Source organism: Schistocerca cancellata, chromosome 6 (genome assembly GCF_023864275.1).
Source record: "Schistocerca cancellata isolate TAMUIC-IGC-003103 chromosome 6, iqSchCanc2.1, whole genome shotgun sequence".
Taxonomy (NCBI): domain Eukaryota; kingdom Metazoa; phylum Arthropoda; class Insecta; order Orthoptera; family Acrididae; genus Schistocerca; species Schistocerca cancellata.
Genome location: NC_064631.1, coordinates 293220635 through 293236948, shown reverse-complemented (window position 1 = coordinate 293236948; position 16314 = coordinate 293220635). Strand labels below are relative to the sequence as shown.

General features: G+C 39.4%; 2 protein-coding genes across 6 annotated transcripts in view; one reads left to right on the top strand and one right to left on the bottom strand.

Annotated features, from left to right (window-relative positions):
- The window catches only part of LOC126088554 (DNA repair protein complementing XP-A cells), a 51414-nt gene extending 42229 nt beyond the window's left edge, over nucleotides 1–9185 (bottom strand). Inside the window, exons 1-4 of the mRNA XM_049906740.1 lie at nucleotides 8994–9185; nucleotides 6278–6389; nucleotides 3657–3784; nucleotides 2525–2690 (exon numbers count right to left, since the gene is read on the bottom strand). Of these exons, the coding sequence (XP_049762697.1) occupies nucleotides 2525–2690; nucleotides 3657–3784; nucleotides 6278–6389; nucleotides 8994–9184 (597 nt within the window). The 5' untranslated portion in view covers nucleotide 9185. The remainder of the gene's footprint in view (nucleotides 1–2524; nucleotides 2691–3656; nucleotides 3785–6277; nucleotides 6390–8993) is intronic.
- Nucleotides 9186–9428: 243 nt separating this feature from the next.
- LOC126088553 (uncharacterized) overlaps nucleotides 9429–16314 on the top strand; it is a 525775-nt gene continuing 518889 nt past the window's right edge. For 2 of the 5 annotated variants that reach the window (XM_049906738.1, XM_049906737.1), the window contains exon 1: nucleotides 9935–10313. The gene's annotated coding sequence lies outside the window, so the exon portion shown is untranslated. Of the gene's footprint in view, nucleotides 9554–9928; nucleotides 10314–16314 lie in introns of those variants that run through there. The other 3 variants (XM_049906736.1, XM_049906735.1, XM_049906739.1) reach the window with 3 other exon arrangements.

The following is a 16314-nucleotide window of genomic DNA, read 5'->3' as shown; positions in this document are numbered from 1 at the left end:
ACTACGGTTACAGTAACAGCCCCTGGAACCATGAAGGACAGGGGTCTGCATTGCCGGGAACCAGGTTTCCTGGAGGGCAATGCACAAAGCAGGTGTCATGCTCAGAAGCTGACGTAGATCAGGTACATGGCTAAAATAACCGCCACAATTCCACTGCAGGATTGTACAAAGCGTGTCCTGTAGGGGCATGCAGGCACTGAAAAGGCAAATTACTTCGCAGGGTAACACGCTGCCACCGACTGAGTGACTGACGTCGCAACATCCATCGTATCGGAGGAGACGGCGAGATCCAGGTCAGAAGGGGCCGCAAAGAGCTCAACCTCATCCTCAGAGGCTGAGCTGACAGGAAGCGGTGGCACGCGAACCACTGGGTCCTTATTCTTCTTAGAGAGCTTCCTCTTCTCTCTCTTGTCTCTGGGAGGAGGGTTCACATGCTGGGAGGGCTTTCCTGACGTACTGTCAGGAACAGAGGAAGAGCATGAAGCCCTTCGACCAGCAACTGGTGGCTTCTTCAGCCACTGGCTAGTGTCTTGTGAGACACTGGGGAAGTCCTGGGAAGGGACTCCCCCAACGGACCTCTTCCGAACAAGTGAGGCCGGAGGAGGCTGTTGCGTCTCCAGCTGAGTGGCCAGAGAGGGCTGTCACTTTTCCGGCTGAGTGGCCGGAGAGGACTGTCGCTTTTCCGGCTGAGTGGCCGGAGAGGGCTGTCGCTTCTCCGGCTGAGAGGTGGGGACTGGCATCCCTGGTTGTGCGAGGCGCACTGCTCCCAAACTGGGTGTTTTGGGAGTAGTGGAAGATAGAGTGGCCCCTACCAGCAGTGGGGCAGGCGTAACGTGACTGTTCTGTGGGCCAACTGAGAAAGGAGTCTTTGCAGGAACTGGTGGCAGCAGTGTTACAGCAGCATAACTCCTCAGCATAGGTGTGGGGTTGAGCCGTTCTAGTTTCTTCCGTGCCTCTTGGTAAGTTAAACGGCCCAGGGTCTTAATTTCTTGTATCTTCCGCTATCGTTGGTAGACTGCACAGTCTGGCGAGCAGGGAGAATGATGCTCCCCACAGTTAACGCAGGTGGGAGGCAGAGCACATGGAGCATTGGGATGCGAAGGTCATCCACAATCTCGACACGTGGGGCTGGCAGTGCACATGGAGGACATGTGTCCGAATTTCCAGCACTGGAAGCATTGCATAGGGGGCAGGACACAGGGCTTGACATCGCACCGGTAGATCATGACCTCGACCTTCTCAGGCACGCAGTCGCCCTCAAAGGCCAGGATGAAAGCACCGGCTATTATCCTTGGGTCCCCTAAAGATACGACGAACAAAGTGTACACCTCGTCGTGCCAGATTCTCCTGTAGCTCGTCATCAGTCTGTAGCAGAAGATCTTTATGAAAGATAATCCCCTGGACCAAATTTAGGGACTTATGGGGAGTGACATTAACGGGTATCTCACCAAGCTTCTCGCAGGCTAGTAACGCCCGTGACTGTGCAGATGAAGCTGCTTGTATCAAAATGGCCCCGCCCCTCATTTTGGATAGTGACGCCACTTCCCCAAACTTATCTTCAAGATTGGTCACAAAGAAGAGAGGCTTAGTCCCCAAAAATGAATCCCCATCAGTTCTGCTGCACACAAGGTATTGCGGTGAATACGGCTCCTGTCGGTCTGCAGCCCTACGTCCCTCCCAGGCCGTGGCTAGGGAAGGGAACTATTTGGGGTTATATGTCACAGCGTTAAAGTCTACTTTACCGTGCTTAGAGACGTTGGTGGTCGTTCGACCACCGGATTGAGACTTCATCCGCTTCAGTGCGGATCATCCGCCCCGATGCCACCCACTCCAACCGGGGGCTCTCCCCACGGGCGCCACCCAGCTGCAGCAAAGGCCACCTGGCAGGATGACCGTTGCCAGGAGTCCCGATGCCCCAGAGAGACAGGCAGCTACTCCTTGGCTTACGTGGGGAGATGGCAGCTCAGGCATCAGCAGTACGATCCCTGTGTTGTCAGGGGGCTACAACCTAGAGGGTACATGACGACACCACCACAACGGGCTGGCTACCGTGCTGGAAGTTGGGTGCCATGGGAAGTCCATAATTATCGTGGGTGCAGATGGTGACGCACTAAGGGTGTAACGTACGCAACCCACCAGACGTGCATGCTCAAAATGATGGATGGTGGGAGCAGTTACGACCACAAGACTATGAAGAGTGCCGAGGTCTTAGGGCACAGAGGACTTATGGTGCACCACATAAGGTGTCCTTCCCCAAAAGGCTCGTACTTCTATTGAATTTGGAAGAATGGAGGTCAAACCCTAATGGGGACCAACACATGAAAGGCCGAAACAGTTGAAACTCCTTTTAGTCACCTCTTACGACAGGCAGGAATACCGCAGGCCTATTCTTACCCCCGAACCCGCAGGGGGGTTATTATTGCATGAAGTTCAAACTCTCAATTCTTGTATGCTTTGTTAGGTTTCCTACCAATCAATGTTGTTTGACAGTACCCATAATGGCATATTTTTAAGTATGCCTTACCTGAAGTCGAAGATAAAGCTTCATTGTACCCCATCGCATATTATGAGGATTCTTGCGCATGATGAATTTCAGAGGGGGCTCTCTCATATCCAGATCACAATCCTTCAGCAGGTATTCATTTTTTGCATCTGTCCGAGTAATGAGAGAATGCTTGTCATCTCTGTCCCTAGAAACAAACAGTCTGTTATATAGCCGAGCTTATGCCCAATACAATTTTTCTTTGGAATTCACAATGTTAGCAAACTTATTGCCAATACATTGTTTAAAATCTAAGCAAAAACTGCAAATGATGTTGATAATTTACAGTGAACATCATCATCTTACAATATACTCCCTAGTAAAAGCTGCCTTTAATAGTTTAACATCTTATCAATACGACACCATTACAAATGGAACATGTGTTCAGTCTCAAATAGTTTGAGGGAAAAAAAAACAAGTGAAGGAATTACCCCTTCAACTATTGTGATTATGGGAAAGAGGAAATTGGAGACATTTTGCAATAGGGTGCACAGACTAAGATTCAATGACATGTTAGTAAAAACTGATTTTGTATTACCAGATAAAAAAGTCTAGACCGAGGCCAGCAGCTGTCCCAGCGACGTTTCTCTACTGCTCATACAAGTCTGTTTCATGTAGTTAATGGGATGATACTTTCAAGTAAATATCTAGCAACAAAAGAGAAACCATTCTCTTTGTTGCTGCTGTCACAAATATTTTACTGATTTTTTTCTGAATTTGTTATTAATTACAAGGCTATGGTTAAGCTGGGACCTAAGAGGACAGTTTAAATTAAGTTACATTGGCTGTCAAAATATTTGCCTGTTTCTTCTGAATGTGTTACAATTTTGCATGCTGTGATATACTAATGTGAGAATGAGACAATGTTTCTTCAAAACTTGTTGTCTGCCCACTGCTCTCTCACAGGCTGTGTACACACAACAGCTGACACAACCTCTTTCCTGCTCGTCATACCTTGCAACAAGTGCCAACAATATTATTCATGATACAAGTAAATATGCCACTGGCCATGATTTAGACTTTTATTAAAACAATTTCCCAATGATTTACTTTCACTCAAATTTAGTCTAATCTATAACACAGATAAGCATATATGCAAATTAAGACATGATACCTGCATCCATCACAGACAGGATACTCAAATGACTGGTAAAGAAAAGAATCATCAAAAATATTCGAACATTCCTCACATGTTGGCCGATATGGAATTTGGACAGGTCCAACATTTTCCTTCAGTTCCACCTGAAAATTTTATTTCTCATTACCTAAATCTGAATTTCATTATAACTGACAGAAAACACCACATACACTAGATTATTCTAATCATCAATATTTTACACATGACTGCACAAAGTTACTACACTGTGCTTATGTAACTGGCAAATAAGGCTATGTATGAATATCACAAGGCCACAAACAACAGCATGAAACATTAGTACAATGGACTCTTAAGATTTACAATGTCATGCAGAGAAACCATTTAAAGGTGATCTTTCTTTCTGGTATGAATCTACAACTACTTTTATTAAATCAGAGCAGAATTTTTTAAATGTATAGTTAACACATTTTTATATGAAGTAGTAAAAAATTAACAAACATATTATACCATTAGGAGATACCATGTTTCTCCTGAAACTGAACAATGACTTAGTTTGTCTTTAATGCACTCTTAACGCCTCAATTCCTCAATTATGAGAACGAACTCAGTCATTGATAAAATGACACTGGCTCCATGAAGGCATGGTGTTCTATGAGACTAGATTGTACAACACATCCAGAAAACATTTGTACCCTCAAATGGGAGGAAGAACTTGTTATTGCTTCATGGTCACAACACACATGCACAAATGCTGCTTACTGAATTTATCCACATGGAGTGGGGGGGGGGGGGGGGGATGGGAACAGTACATTGGGCAAAGCTAATGAGGAGAGGTAGGGAGAAGGCATTTCACGATAAAATTGTAATTCAAATTATTTCTAATGGTTTTAAAACAGAGCTGCACAATAAAAATGAGCCCTCTCTTAAAATCAAAGTGGTCTGTAAACTCAGAAAGCAAAAGAAAAAGAGCAGAATTTAACAGTCTTTATTAGATTGCCCTCCTGTTGGTGAAATTGTCTACATTCACTAAAGAATAACACATATAATTTATTACAAATTTTATGAACAAATACAAGTTCAGCGAGTTAAAAGATGGGTATAGGAGAGTTAGATTTAATGCCCCGTCAGTGCTGGGATTAGCAGAGACAGTATAAACACTGAATGGACTGCAATAAAGAAAGAAATTTGATGTATTGTTCCATTATAACATAACATTCACCTAAAGAAATTGAAGGAAATGTTGAAAGCTTATGTCAGTATGGCTCCATACTAAAACATGAGTCAGTGTTTTAACCACTGTGTCACCTTACTAAAAGAGTGTTCAGAATCAGAATGCATTACCTTAACGCTCAAACAAATGACCGTGTAAATAAAATACAGCAGAATAATGATACATAGAACTGTGATAAGAGGGCAATATGGCAACAATTGAATAAAGAGTAAGTGCATGCCTACACACACTTTTCCAAATGCTAACAACAAGAAGATGCAAGTTATGCAAGCAATAAGAAAATCCAGTTGTAATGCTCCAGTTTAATTCTCACACCACTGAAAAGAAGAGTGCTACAGAATTTACAGCCCTTGGTGTTGAGAGACTGTTAAAAGTAAACACATCTCCAGGACCTGACAGACCCCTATCGTATTATATACAGAATTTGTATCACAGTGTTTTCCACTAATTTTTAACTATACTATACCATAAATCCCTTGAACAAAAAACTTCAGCCAATAGTTTGAAGAGAGCATGTGTCAGACTTATCTACAAGAAGGAGATGTAGCAGCCATAGTCACACTTGATTTTACATTTGTTTTGCCCATAAATATTTTTATTGATTTTCTGATACATTTCAGGTACTTGTCATCTTCAGAAGGACATACAACAGATTGTTCTTAGTACAAATCGTAAGTGAAAACTTCTACAGTCACATTAGCAAAGGTGATCTACAAAACTACCATCCAATATCTTTAAAATCTATTTGTTGTAACATCTTGGAGGAAATCCAGAATTCAAACTTAACAGAATGACCATCTCCAGGCCAACCAGCACTGAAATATCAGTCATGTAAAACCCAACTCAGATTCTTCTTATGTAGCACCCTGAATGCTATGGATGAAGACAGTCACGGAGATATATGTATGGAAGTCAGGCAGATAAAACATTTCTTATCTTCTGAAAAGCATTTGACTCAGTACCACACCAATGCTTTATTAATGAAAATATTATCATATCGGATAACAAACAAAACAAAAATTGTTACCGAGTTGAGGAGTTTTTCATGAGAAAGATGCAGCATTTATCTTGAATGGAGGGGAGAGACGCAGAAATAATGTAGGTGTGCACCAGGGGAATGTACTGAGACCCTTTGGTTGTTCATGTTGTATTTTAATGACTTGGCAAACAATATTAATATAGTAATAGACTTTTTACAGATGATGCAGTTATGTATAAAGAAGTACTATCTGAAAACGTATGCACTAAGTACAAACAAACATTTCCACAGTGCACCTTCTTCATTGTCTCGGGTTTACTAATATTTCACTTCTCACTTTTTTTTTTGGACGTTCAACAATTTTGAGCCCAATGTCAGTAAGATAAGAAAACACTGGAATTATTATTACAGAAAATGTAATCTTACTGGTTTTGCATTTTCTTCAGCAGCTTTTTCCTCCAAAAGGAAGCCACCACCAGTGTCTATGTATCTGGTTCCTTGGACCTTAATGGTATTCTTTTCTGGTGATCCCTTTTCACTGTAAATCATAAACCATATGATGAAATATTTACACTCTCATGTTACCAGTCTGAAAAAGATAGCACTATGACCCAAGGTGCTGATACCACTTTATATGCAGCTGCCAGTGTCTACTGCTACAGTGAAAAACACAAAATCCTGTTCTCAGTACAAATGTAACAGTTATAAGCTGGTTGAAAGTAAGGGAGACTAAAGTTGTAATGTCATCTCAAGAACAAGATCATTACAGCAGGAGCACAAGCTCAGACTGGACAAGCATGTACATTTCAAAGGAACAATCACAGCACTTAGGCTTAGTGATTTAGGGAAATGACAGCAGATCTTAATTCAAATGATCATATGTAGAGTCAAACTCTGGATCTCCCAAATATGAGTGCAGTCTCTTACCGTTAACTATGCCACCTTTCTTGATAAAGGTGGATGAAGCTAAAATGATATATCTATGACTTAACATTGTGATTCAGCTTTCAGTGAAACTGTGACACTGCACAGAAGTAAACATGTTGATGAAGAATTGTCCTCTATAGTGTGAACAAACCATTCATCACACGGAAACAGGAACATGCTCAACAAAGATAAATGTGTGCAAATAAGTGACTGCCTCCACAGTAACTGGTCCAGACTTTCCTTAAAACTCTCATGGTGAATTCATTTGCCTTCTTACACATGACACAAAACCATGCCATTAATAATTTTACTACCTTGACCACCTGTTCTCAAAACAACTGTTAAGTTGCTGTCAACTTATTACACTCTGTTCCACAGTTCCGAGATGTAATTAACGCACTGTGGGTTACGTTCAAGGAGTGTCTACAATTGTAAAGTTTGCAATACAAACGAACTCATGGATAGAATAAAGATTTTATGAATTTTTTTTCCACAATTGCAGAATCTTTCTGATATTAGCCGCATTAGGTATGAAGATGTTGCCCCTTGGCGACACATGAAAACTTGTGCTGGACTGATACTCTAGCCCAGACAGTCTTAATACCAATGTTGAATATGTTCATACGTTAGGTCCTCGAAACCCTTAGGTGTGAATCCAAATAAAGTTGCAAGCAATGGGGTGTTAGACAGTATGGTGTATGGAAGTTTGGGTCGGTTTCAAAATGTACTCAGATAGCCCAAATGGTTATGACAATCACTTGTGATAAGAGGGAAATCTGGGTTTGAGTCTCAGTCCAGTCAAATTTTCATTTGTCACCAACAGGCAATAAACCTAATGCAGTTAATTCTTGATTCCACAACAGCAAATAAATTTGATAATTTTAAAGATTGTCACCAATGTCTGTTTCTTCAGACTTGGTTAAAAATAAGAAACCCTGGATCATATAATCTACGAAGAACTTCAAATCACTTGTGAAGTATAAGAAGCAATGATGTCATTGAATTTCTAGCATGTTTCTCCTATTGTGTGTGTGAGGACACGAGTTTCACACAAACTATACTTACAATAATAGGAATGTATGGAAGAGTTTTGTAATGTGAAAGTTATATGTAGCCAGAGTAATGCTGTTGTGCACTATCGTTAAGGATGACATAATTAAACACGAACACAATATATAATCCAATAACTGAAACTGAGCAAGGTACCACAGTGATTCTCTCACTGGACTTGCATTCAGGAGGACAATGGTTCAAACCCCCATCCAGCCATTCAGCTTTAGGTTTTCTGCAACTTCCCTAAATCACAGCCAGGCAAATGCAGGTTCCTTTGAAAAAGGCATAGCCAATTTCCTTCTCCATTCTACTGTAATGCAAGTTCATGTTCCATGACAATGCTGCCAACAGAGTGTTAAACTCTAATCTTCCTTTCTTCTAATAACTGAATTCACAGATTGCTGCCTGAAATTATAATTACTATACAGCAGTACATACTGGCAATACGATTTGCTATTAATAAGTACATGTTACTCTCTACAAAGTAAATGTATTGATCATTAGATAACAAGTTTTGAAACCATAGGTTAAATCTGTAAGTTAAACCTAAAATTACATATTGACAGTAGGCAATGAAAATCCCGTTAAATTTGGCAAAACCTTTTTCTTAAAGAAATTTATAATGTGTCACAGATAAGCCACATGTGTAACTCTACGTAGCCTAGTTTAGAGAGATCAGAGAAATACATGCACTTTCAAATCTCTCTTTGTTAATCGACTTACTGGTTGCTGAAATCATTAAGTTTTCACAGCCAGATGGGGCTACGAGCTTTTTATTGCTTATCATGGTACATGAAGGCTGATAAGTGTATAGCAGACTGTTTTTAACTTCTCTGAGTGTTTGAAATTGTCAAGAAATTTTAGATCGAGTTGAACATGTATTCAAACAGACCAGTGCTTTCTCACTGCTACTGTATTGTGGGAGGATCTGGACTGGAGATAATTTTAAAGTGAACTGAAATCAAAATAAAAACTATCTGAACTTGTGTTTCAGAAGAACATTATTTTTGTTATTCTTAAATTGTAATACCATGGCATATCCAATATCCTTGTAAAAGTGATCTACAGATGAATAAAACTACTGCTACTGCTACTACTACTACTACTACAATCTCAGTTGCACAACATGTGCACATGGATATTTATCATCACCTGTACTTACTTTTTGCTGTAAGGATGAGCTGATGCCCTCGCCTTTTTCAGCAAAAGGGCTTTTTGTCGATTTCTCTCAATAGTACTTTTCTGTGCATCTGTAAGCTCAATTTGTTCATAATGCTCACTGTTAGATTCCGCTGCAATCTCAGCCTCCAAATCCAGAGCCTCATCCACTGAAAGTTCACTACCAGCTTGCATTACTAGTTCACTACTGTAATACTTTGCTGCTGTACTCGATACACTGCAAACAGTAACAATTGCAGCCTGAAAGTTTATAAAATCTCAACTGAACGTAATCCCTTTGGTACAACTGACAGTACAAAAACAAACAACCCTGACGTATTATATGGCAGTGTTTGTTTCCTCGAATAACGTGAGTAATATAATCGAGGCAACAGTGCTAATGTATGCTTAAAATCTCATGGCCTGAAAGAGCGACGATGTTTTATGAATTTTGCATGCGGATGGAAAGCGCGGTTGTTTGCTCAAGGACGATAAGCTCTCCTATAGGGGCACTGTCAAGGTTTACTATAGATTATGGATTATAGAATCTGGACACCATAACTGGTACGTATCGTTTGTTATACTCTTCCTTGCATGTGTTGAAATTTCAATTTTGTATGTTCAAATAACTTGGTAATGATGTATTACGACTGTACATATTTTTTTATTTTTGGAGCAAAAATTATTAATTATATATTGTTAATAAGCATACGAAATTGCCTTTGGATCATTTACACTGATGCTTCAAAGGCGACAGAACTTTTTGCATGACCAATTGTGATTTCTGCCTACTATACCGATTAAGGTTATTTTTGCAGGATAAAAGTATTATAAACAAACTACGAAATACCACGGCGCCATCTGTTAGCGACTCTTTACACCAAAATTTATTTCCTCTTACGTTGGTACCACTGCGAAGAAATCCATGTGCTGCGCTCTATTCGCGACAAGTTGCTGGTATGGTTTTGAGATTAAAAAGTGTTTTGTTGTTAAAGTGTACGAAGAGTGTGTACAGTGGGACTGACACGTGAGGTAAGCAACAGACTCGAAAGTAGTTTCGCGAAGTGCTATTGCAACCTTCAAAGTGTGAAAGAAGAGTGATATAGGTAAGCTGTCAATGTGCATCGATCGATCCGAGCTGCCGCTGTCAGAGAGGAACACTCCCAGAATTTTCTGAGGCGGCTTCATTACGACGCATTGTAGGGCAACCGATTCGAAGCGTATTTATCAAGAAACCGCAGGATTCCCTAACTCGAAGGAATTACTGGTCGTCCACTCAACGAAAATATTCGCATGCCAGTGTGAAAGAAGTCATAGCCTCCAGGTAATAAATAAGTTCATAATGTTAGCCGCAGTTTCCATTTATTTTTATGCTCTTAACTTACGCGCTTGGAGATCGAAAAACAGTGCTAAAGATTGTTGGAAGGAAAAGAGAGTTTTGAACATATGTGCCACCAAGAAGACGTATGAAACTCAAGTTTGTCTAGATTCGAGCGTGTGCTATGTCTTCTGCACACTTCTATACTTCTTATAGCTTGATTCGGCACTTTTCTGTGGGGCAAACATTTGTTTCTACCGTCGTTATCCGCTTATGAATGCGGATCTAAACGCCCAGGAAAAACCACACAAATTCGGAAGACTGCATTGCATCTCAAAGTTGACCATCAAGAAACACTGTATCATGGTAACAAAAGTTTACTCCTATGTGAAGCAGACTGTTTATTCGCATTGAATTTGCCGAATCAAGAGTTAACTGGAACTATTTTATTGCGTATGTCAGATAGATCCATGAATTAGTTTTCGAAATCATTGCATTGGAAGGAATTCGTTACAGCTTTTATGTCAAGACAGCCGTGTAATGTCAGCAGTACGGTTGGTGGTACCTATGCGAAACTCGTAATGTGACGCGCTTTTGGCTGAAACCAAAATTTATCCTTTATAAGCCTACGGTAAGCCCGCGATTTGCTTGACATTTGTGAACGAGCTCCGTCGGTAAGATGATAACACCACTCGAAGGGAGGAAGTTATTGCTGCCGCCGCTGTTATAATACTTGATAAAGATATCCTCACCCTTGAATTGTTGAAGGCATGCTGCCAAATTTATATTCTTTCTGCTTAGTAATTGTATTTCTGTCGGGCAAAAAGCTAAATTTTATAGAGCACTGCGGCGTCGATATAATATGATAAATGTTCGCAGGCATAGTCGCGTTCGATGTTTTTAGCTATAAGCAGCTCACAAGAAGGTAGTGTGGGGGGTCTGTCAGTTTTAAAGCTAGGCCTGTGTAATATGATAGACTTTTTGCCCGTACTGAGAAAGAGCTACTTAAGCTGTGCCAGTTTTTTCATGGGTAGATTCGGCTAAATAAGATCCAGTTTAACTTTAAAAATAGCATGGTGCTAGAGTTCTGAACCCCTCGCAGATAAAATTGCATTGATGGGGAATCAATAAAATTTTTTCAAATGGAAACCAGAAAGAGTGTTAATTATTCTAAAGATTTATCATTGGATTCAGTTGATTAATTCGCAAATACGTTGCTGGTTGTTGCAGGCTTTTGGACTCTTGTAAGTTGAAGATCCTCAGTGTTTAATAATTGCCGTTTTTGTTCTTTGACTTTAAAGTGTTGATTTGTTTATACAAATAAATTAAATTTCGGAATGTAGAAACTCCCCCTATTTATAGTCACTATATGAGTGATTTTCTGATCAGATTTTTTAAGGTTTTGGCTAGTTTTGTCGGTGGTATCTCGCAGTATTGCAATATTATCTGAACTGTACTTCTCGCCATTTCTGCACTAATTATGCGAACAGCTTTACAGTTCATCTGCTTCCAGTTTTTCATCACACCTCAGGCTTCAGTAGCTGCATACTTCAATTTTTTTTTCATCTGTTGGAATATTTAAAGAAGCAAAATCTCCCATCCTCATTATGGTGTTTCTTTCCAGTTAGGGCCTACTTGTATGCAGATTTGTCTTAAAATTATTCACCCACTGAGACTTTAAATTGTGTAACTTGTAATCTATCCTAACTGTTTTAATATGAAATAGGGTGAACTTTTGCTTTTGTCATAAAACTGATGCTAAAGAAGCAGTAACACTTAAAACCTTTGCCACTCATGATTGCTGTTATACTCATGTCTAGAGGAGATGTACAGTTGCTTCTCATGATTTCTGTCCTACTGATGTGTAGGTAACATGTACATGTATGTAAATAAAAGGACATCAAGCCACTGTACAAAGCTTGGTTGAGAGAAAGGTTTGTATTTTGAAATCTTGGTTTTGTATGAATGGGCTGAAGTTCAAAAGTGAACTGTACTCCTCACTTTGCTATGAAAAAGTTAGTTTCTGTGTTATGACACTTTACAGAGATACTTTTTTATTCAAAAATTTTGTGGCCTCTTCAAGAAACTAATCATCACCTTTTGCTTTTCACATTATCACCACAGTTGTAAACACAGGCAAATCTGAAATTTCCACAGAACATAAATTATTCATAAATTCCTTTGTGGATCAAGTAAATATGCAAATGAACTTCATAGTAAACAATTACTACATATTACACTGACATTAAAGAAACTAACAGAAATTTTAAAATTGTTTTCTATTATTTCAGCTTTGTGCAATAAAAATAATTTTTAATTCATTCAAAGAAACAGAAAATTTTTTAAAAAAAGAGCTAAGGTTAGCTTGTTTTGCTACTGGGACAAGCCATGTTGCTGCTGTATTCCACATCAGGGTCTGTTATTTTGAACAAAAACATTTAAATTGTGACATATATAATCTCCTTTTTGCAGTCATAAAACTAAACAACCTGTTGAAATCCTGGAAGTACAATCAAGTTGGCTCTAATCCATATGTCTGTAAAGTTATGTAAGAAAAGGTTTTAATGGCACAACTACTGTGGCAAGAAACTTTTCTATTTCCTGTCAACCTTCCAATGACTGTCTTATTTCAACTGAAGAAGAACAGTGGTGATGAGTGCTTGGCAATAATTTTGACTTAAAATATATCCATGTAAGGATATTTGCTTATTGACAGTTCACAGTTCTCAGTAGTTTACTTCTGTTTGTGAAGTTTGATCTTTACCACATGTAATAAAAGTTACCTTGTTTTTGTTAATCACTCTTGTTACAACAATTTTTGCACCTTAAAAGATTCCTAATTGTAATGACATCCTTTGTATGGGTGTCACTATGCTATCTATTATTGTGAATCATAGCAAAAGGAAATTTTCCAAATTGAAGGATAAGCTTTGTAAAGTTATAGCAACACTACAGCCTTCTGTACTAGACGAAAGAAAAATAGTTGAAGGTGGTAAGCAATGCTTAAGCCAGTAACATCCCCAGTGTCTGAGATCAAAATCAAGAGAGCTTCAACAGCTGTATACATTTTAAACAAACATATTGCAAAAAAGTGGATTTTGTATGCTCTGCACACTGAATCTCTGAAAGGAGTGTATGATTGTGTGTGTTGTGGTCTGTAAGAAAGATGAAGATATACTGACTGACTGGTACTTGCATCAGGCCGGGTGACATGATCGATACCTCAGTTCGCAAACATCCATTATCTTCCATCTCTCCAACAGACAACACCACACACTCCTGTACACTTTTCAGAGAGGTATTGGCCCAAGTCAAGGACCTTAAAGTTTCTCCACCACACAGCTCACATCACAACAAATGACTCCTGCTGGCTTCATTCTGAACGCATCCTCAGTTCCTTCAGTTTACAGGGTTGACCGAATTGGTGAAGATAGCTATCATTGAACGTAGAGTCTGCCCCTGGTAGCTGAGTGCTCAACGCGACGGAATATCATACGAATCATGCTACGAAAACGAAGAATTTCATCACGGATTTAAGAGAAGTCAAAGGCTAGTCGTCTAACAAAAGTCGAACGAAGTCAAAATGAGCGTATGGAGAATAATGTGAGAAACCTTCCTGTAGATTGGATAATGAAATTTTGACAATCCACCTAACCAAAAATTGTAAGACATTTCGGTCTTACGTAAAATCAGTAAGCAGATAGAATTCATGTTCGCCCTTTGTGAACGTACTGGCACCGAAACAGAGGACGAGGGACAGAAGGGTAAAGTCAGTCAATTTGAATCTGCTCAGCAGTGGACAAGCGTTTCAAATGGATGAGACCATATAATGTTTTATATAGAGATTCTTTGAAATAACTTACCCCGCCTCTGTCCGTAGTTAATCTTAACGTCACCAGAGCACGAAGCACACCTGGCAGTTGAAAAAGGCGCAGTGCAATTCCGTATTCGAGAAGAGTTATCCGGTAGATACATTTATAGACCTATATCGCCGACGTAAACCTGAGCAACTTGTCTCATGCTTATACATAATGATGTTTTTGGAGCTCGAAAATCTCTTTTGTAAAAATTTACATGGATTCTGCAAATAAAGAACTTGGGAAACTTGTCTCTGTCTGTTGCTCCATGAGATCCAGAGTAAAGAAAAAAAGCGTCTACCCTGTTCATTGACTTACAGAGGCCCTATACACAGCGCACACTGTCGTTTAGTGAAAAAATATACGAACTTATTGAATATCGAACCTTATTTGTCGTTGGACTCAGTGCGCCCTTGCATATGAACACATCGTTCGTAAAAGGAGCGTAATCGACTGACCTAACACTAAATTTTCAGCATTCTTCTAGAGCCCCATTTTTCGAAAATTTCTGTTCACTTATTGTCTGCCGTGTTTATCGTCCACGTTTCCCTTCTAGCTTACATTCCAGACAAATACATCTAGAAGAGCTTCCTTAACCTAAATTTGTATTAGATACTAAAAATTTTCTCTTCGCCAGAAACATTTTTCATGCTGTTTCCAGTCTGCATTTGATATCCTGTATACTTCGGACAACGTCTCTAATGTTGCTACCCAAAAAACGAAAATGATCAAGTACTTTTGGTGTCTCACTTCCTAATATAATTCCTTCAGCATCGTCTGATTTAGACTACATTCCATTATCCTTGTTTTACTTTTTGTTGACCTTATAGCCGAATCTTGTAGAATAAGTGTCTTAGTAAATCCTTTTGTATTTCTTCTCCCTGAATAATTAATTCCTTTTCCAAATTTGTCGTTGGTTTCCTTTACTTCTTGCTCAATGTACAGGTTGAATAATACTGCCTCACTGTTTTCTCGATCACTGCATCCATTTCATGTATTTAGACTTACGACTGCGGTCTGCTTTCTTTAAAGAATCGAACTTGCGTGTGTAAAACAGCTTCCGACGTGATTACTTAAGAAATAAGTTGACGTGTTAAATATTTGACATTATGCATCTAAGCGAGAAAAAGTTTAGAAATAGTTCGTAAATATGCTTAAAAGTTTGTTGGTAGTCGCCAAGTGCCTTTATTATGAAAAAAAATGGATGAATATAAACTTGATAATTTGCTCTCCTTTTTAAGTAAAAGCTAGTTTCTCGCGCATCTAAGAGTTTGACGCCATTCTTTTACCATATCGTCGCTAAATTTAGTTCTAGCGTCAGGCCATGTATGATTCATGTCACTGAAGTTTTTCCACGTAGACATCGCTGCTTGAACAGCCATTATGATTTTGATAATTTTGCAAATTAGTGATGTGAATTGAGTTGTAAAAACACAGAACCCTGCATACTTCGGTCTCCAACATGGGGCAAGTACCGAACAGTTACGTAAATAGCGGAACACCTGGCTACCCTGGTGTATTCCAGTTGACATTGTCAACAGCTTGACCATTGGACAAAAACAGTGAAACATTTTCAGTAGCGGTTCTGTAAGTTAAAAAAATTAAAAAATGTGGGTACATATTACAGAATGGCGACTTGTTAGTGGCTTCTGTTATATCTAATTTTCTGTAACGTTCGCCGCTGTGCAGTATGTGGCTGAGCACACTTCGTACCATATTAGCAACAGGGTGGGGAATAACTAGATATCCCGCTGTACGCACCAACTTTTCTTTTATCCTCGTTATTTCTACGCCAGATATTTATTTGGTGGTGGCAGTAGAAGTGTCGCGAAGTCCTCTAATGCCGCTTTTAAGTTACCCAACAGGATTTCGGGAGACCAACGTCACCTTTTGTTCCAAAGATTCCCATTGTAACGATCCGTTTCAATTCCGTTTGGACTGTACCGACCTTTTACGTTCCTAGCAGTGCAGCACTGAATTTTCTGGATGTCAGCTGTCATGTCTATTCGATAATTCCAAATGCTAGAGCATTTGCATGTTTTTTGCAATTTTGCTTTAGAAACATAACACTTTTCCAGAATCCTTCCAACAAGCCTTCCATTTTCTTTCGCTAGTACTGACTTAACCGTCTTCATATAGCTTATTATTAT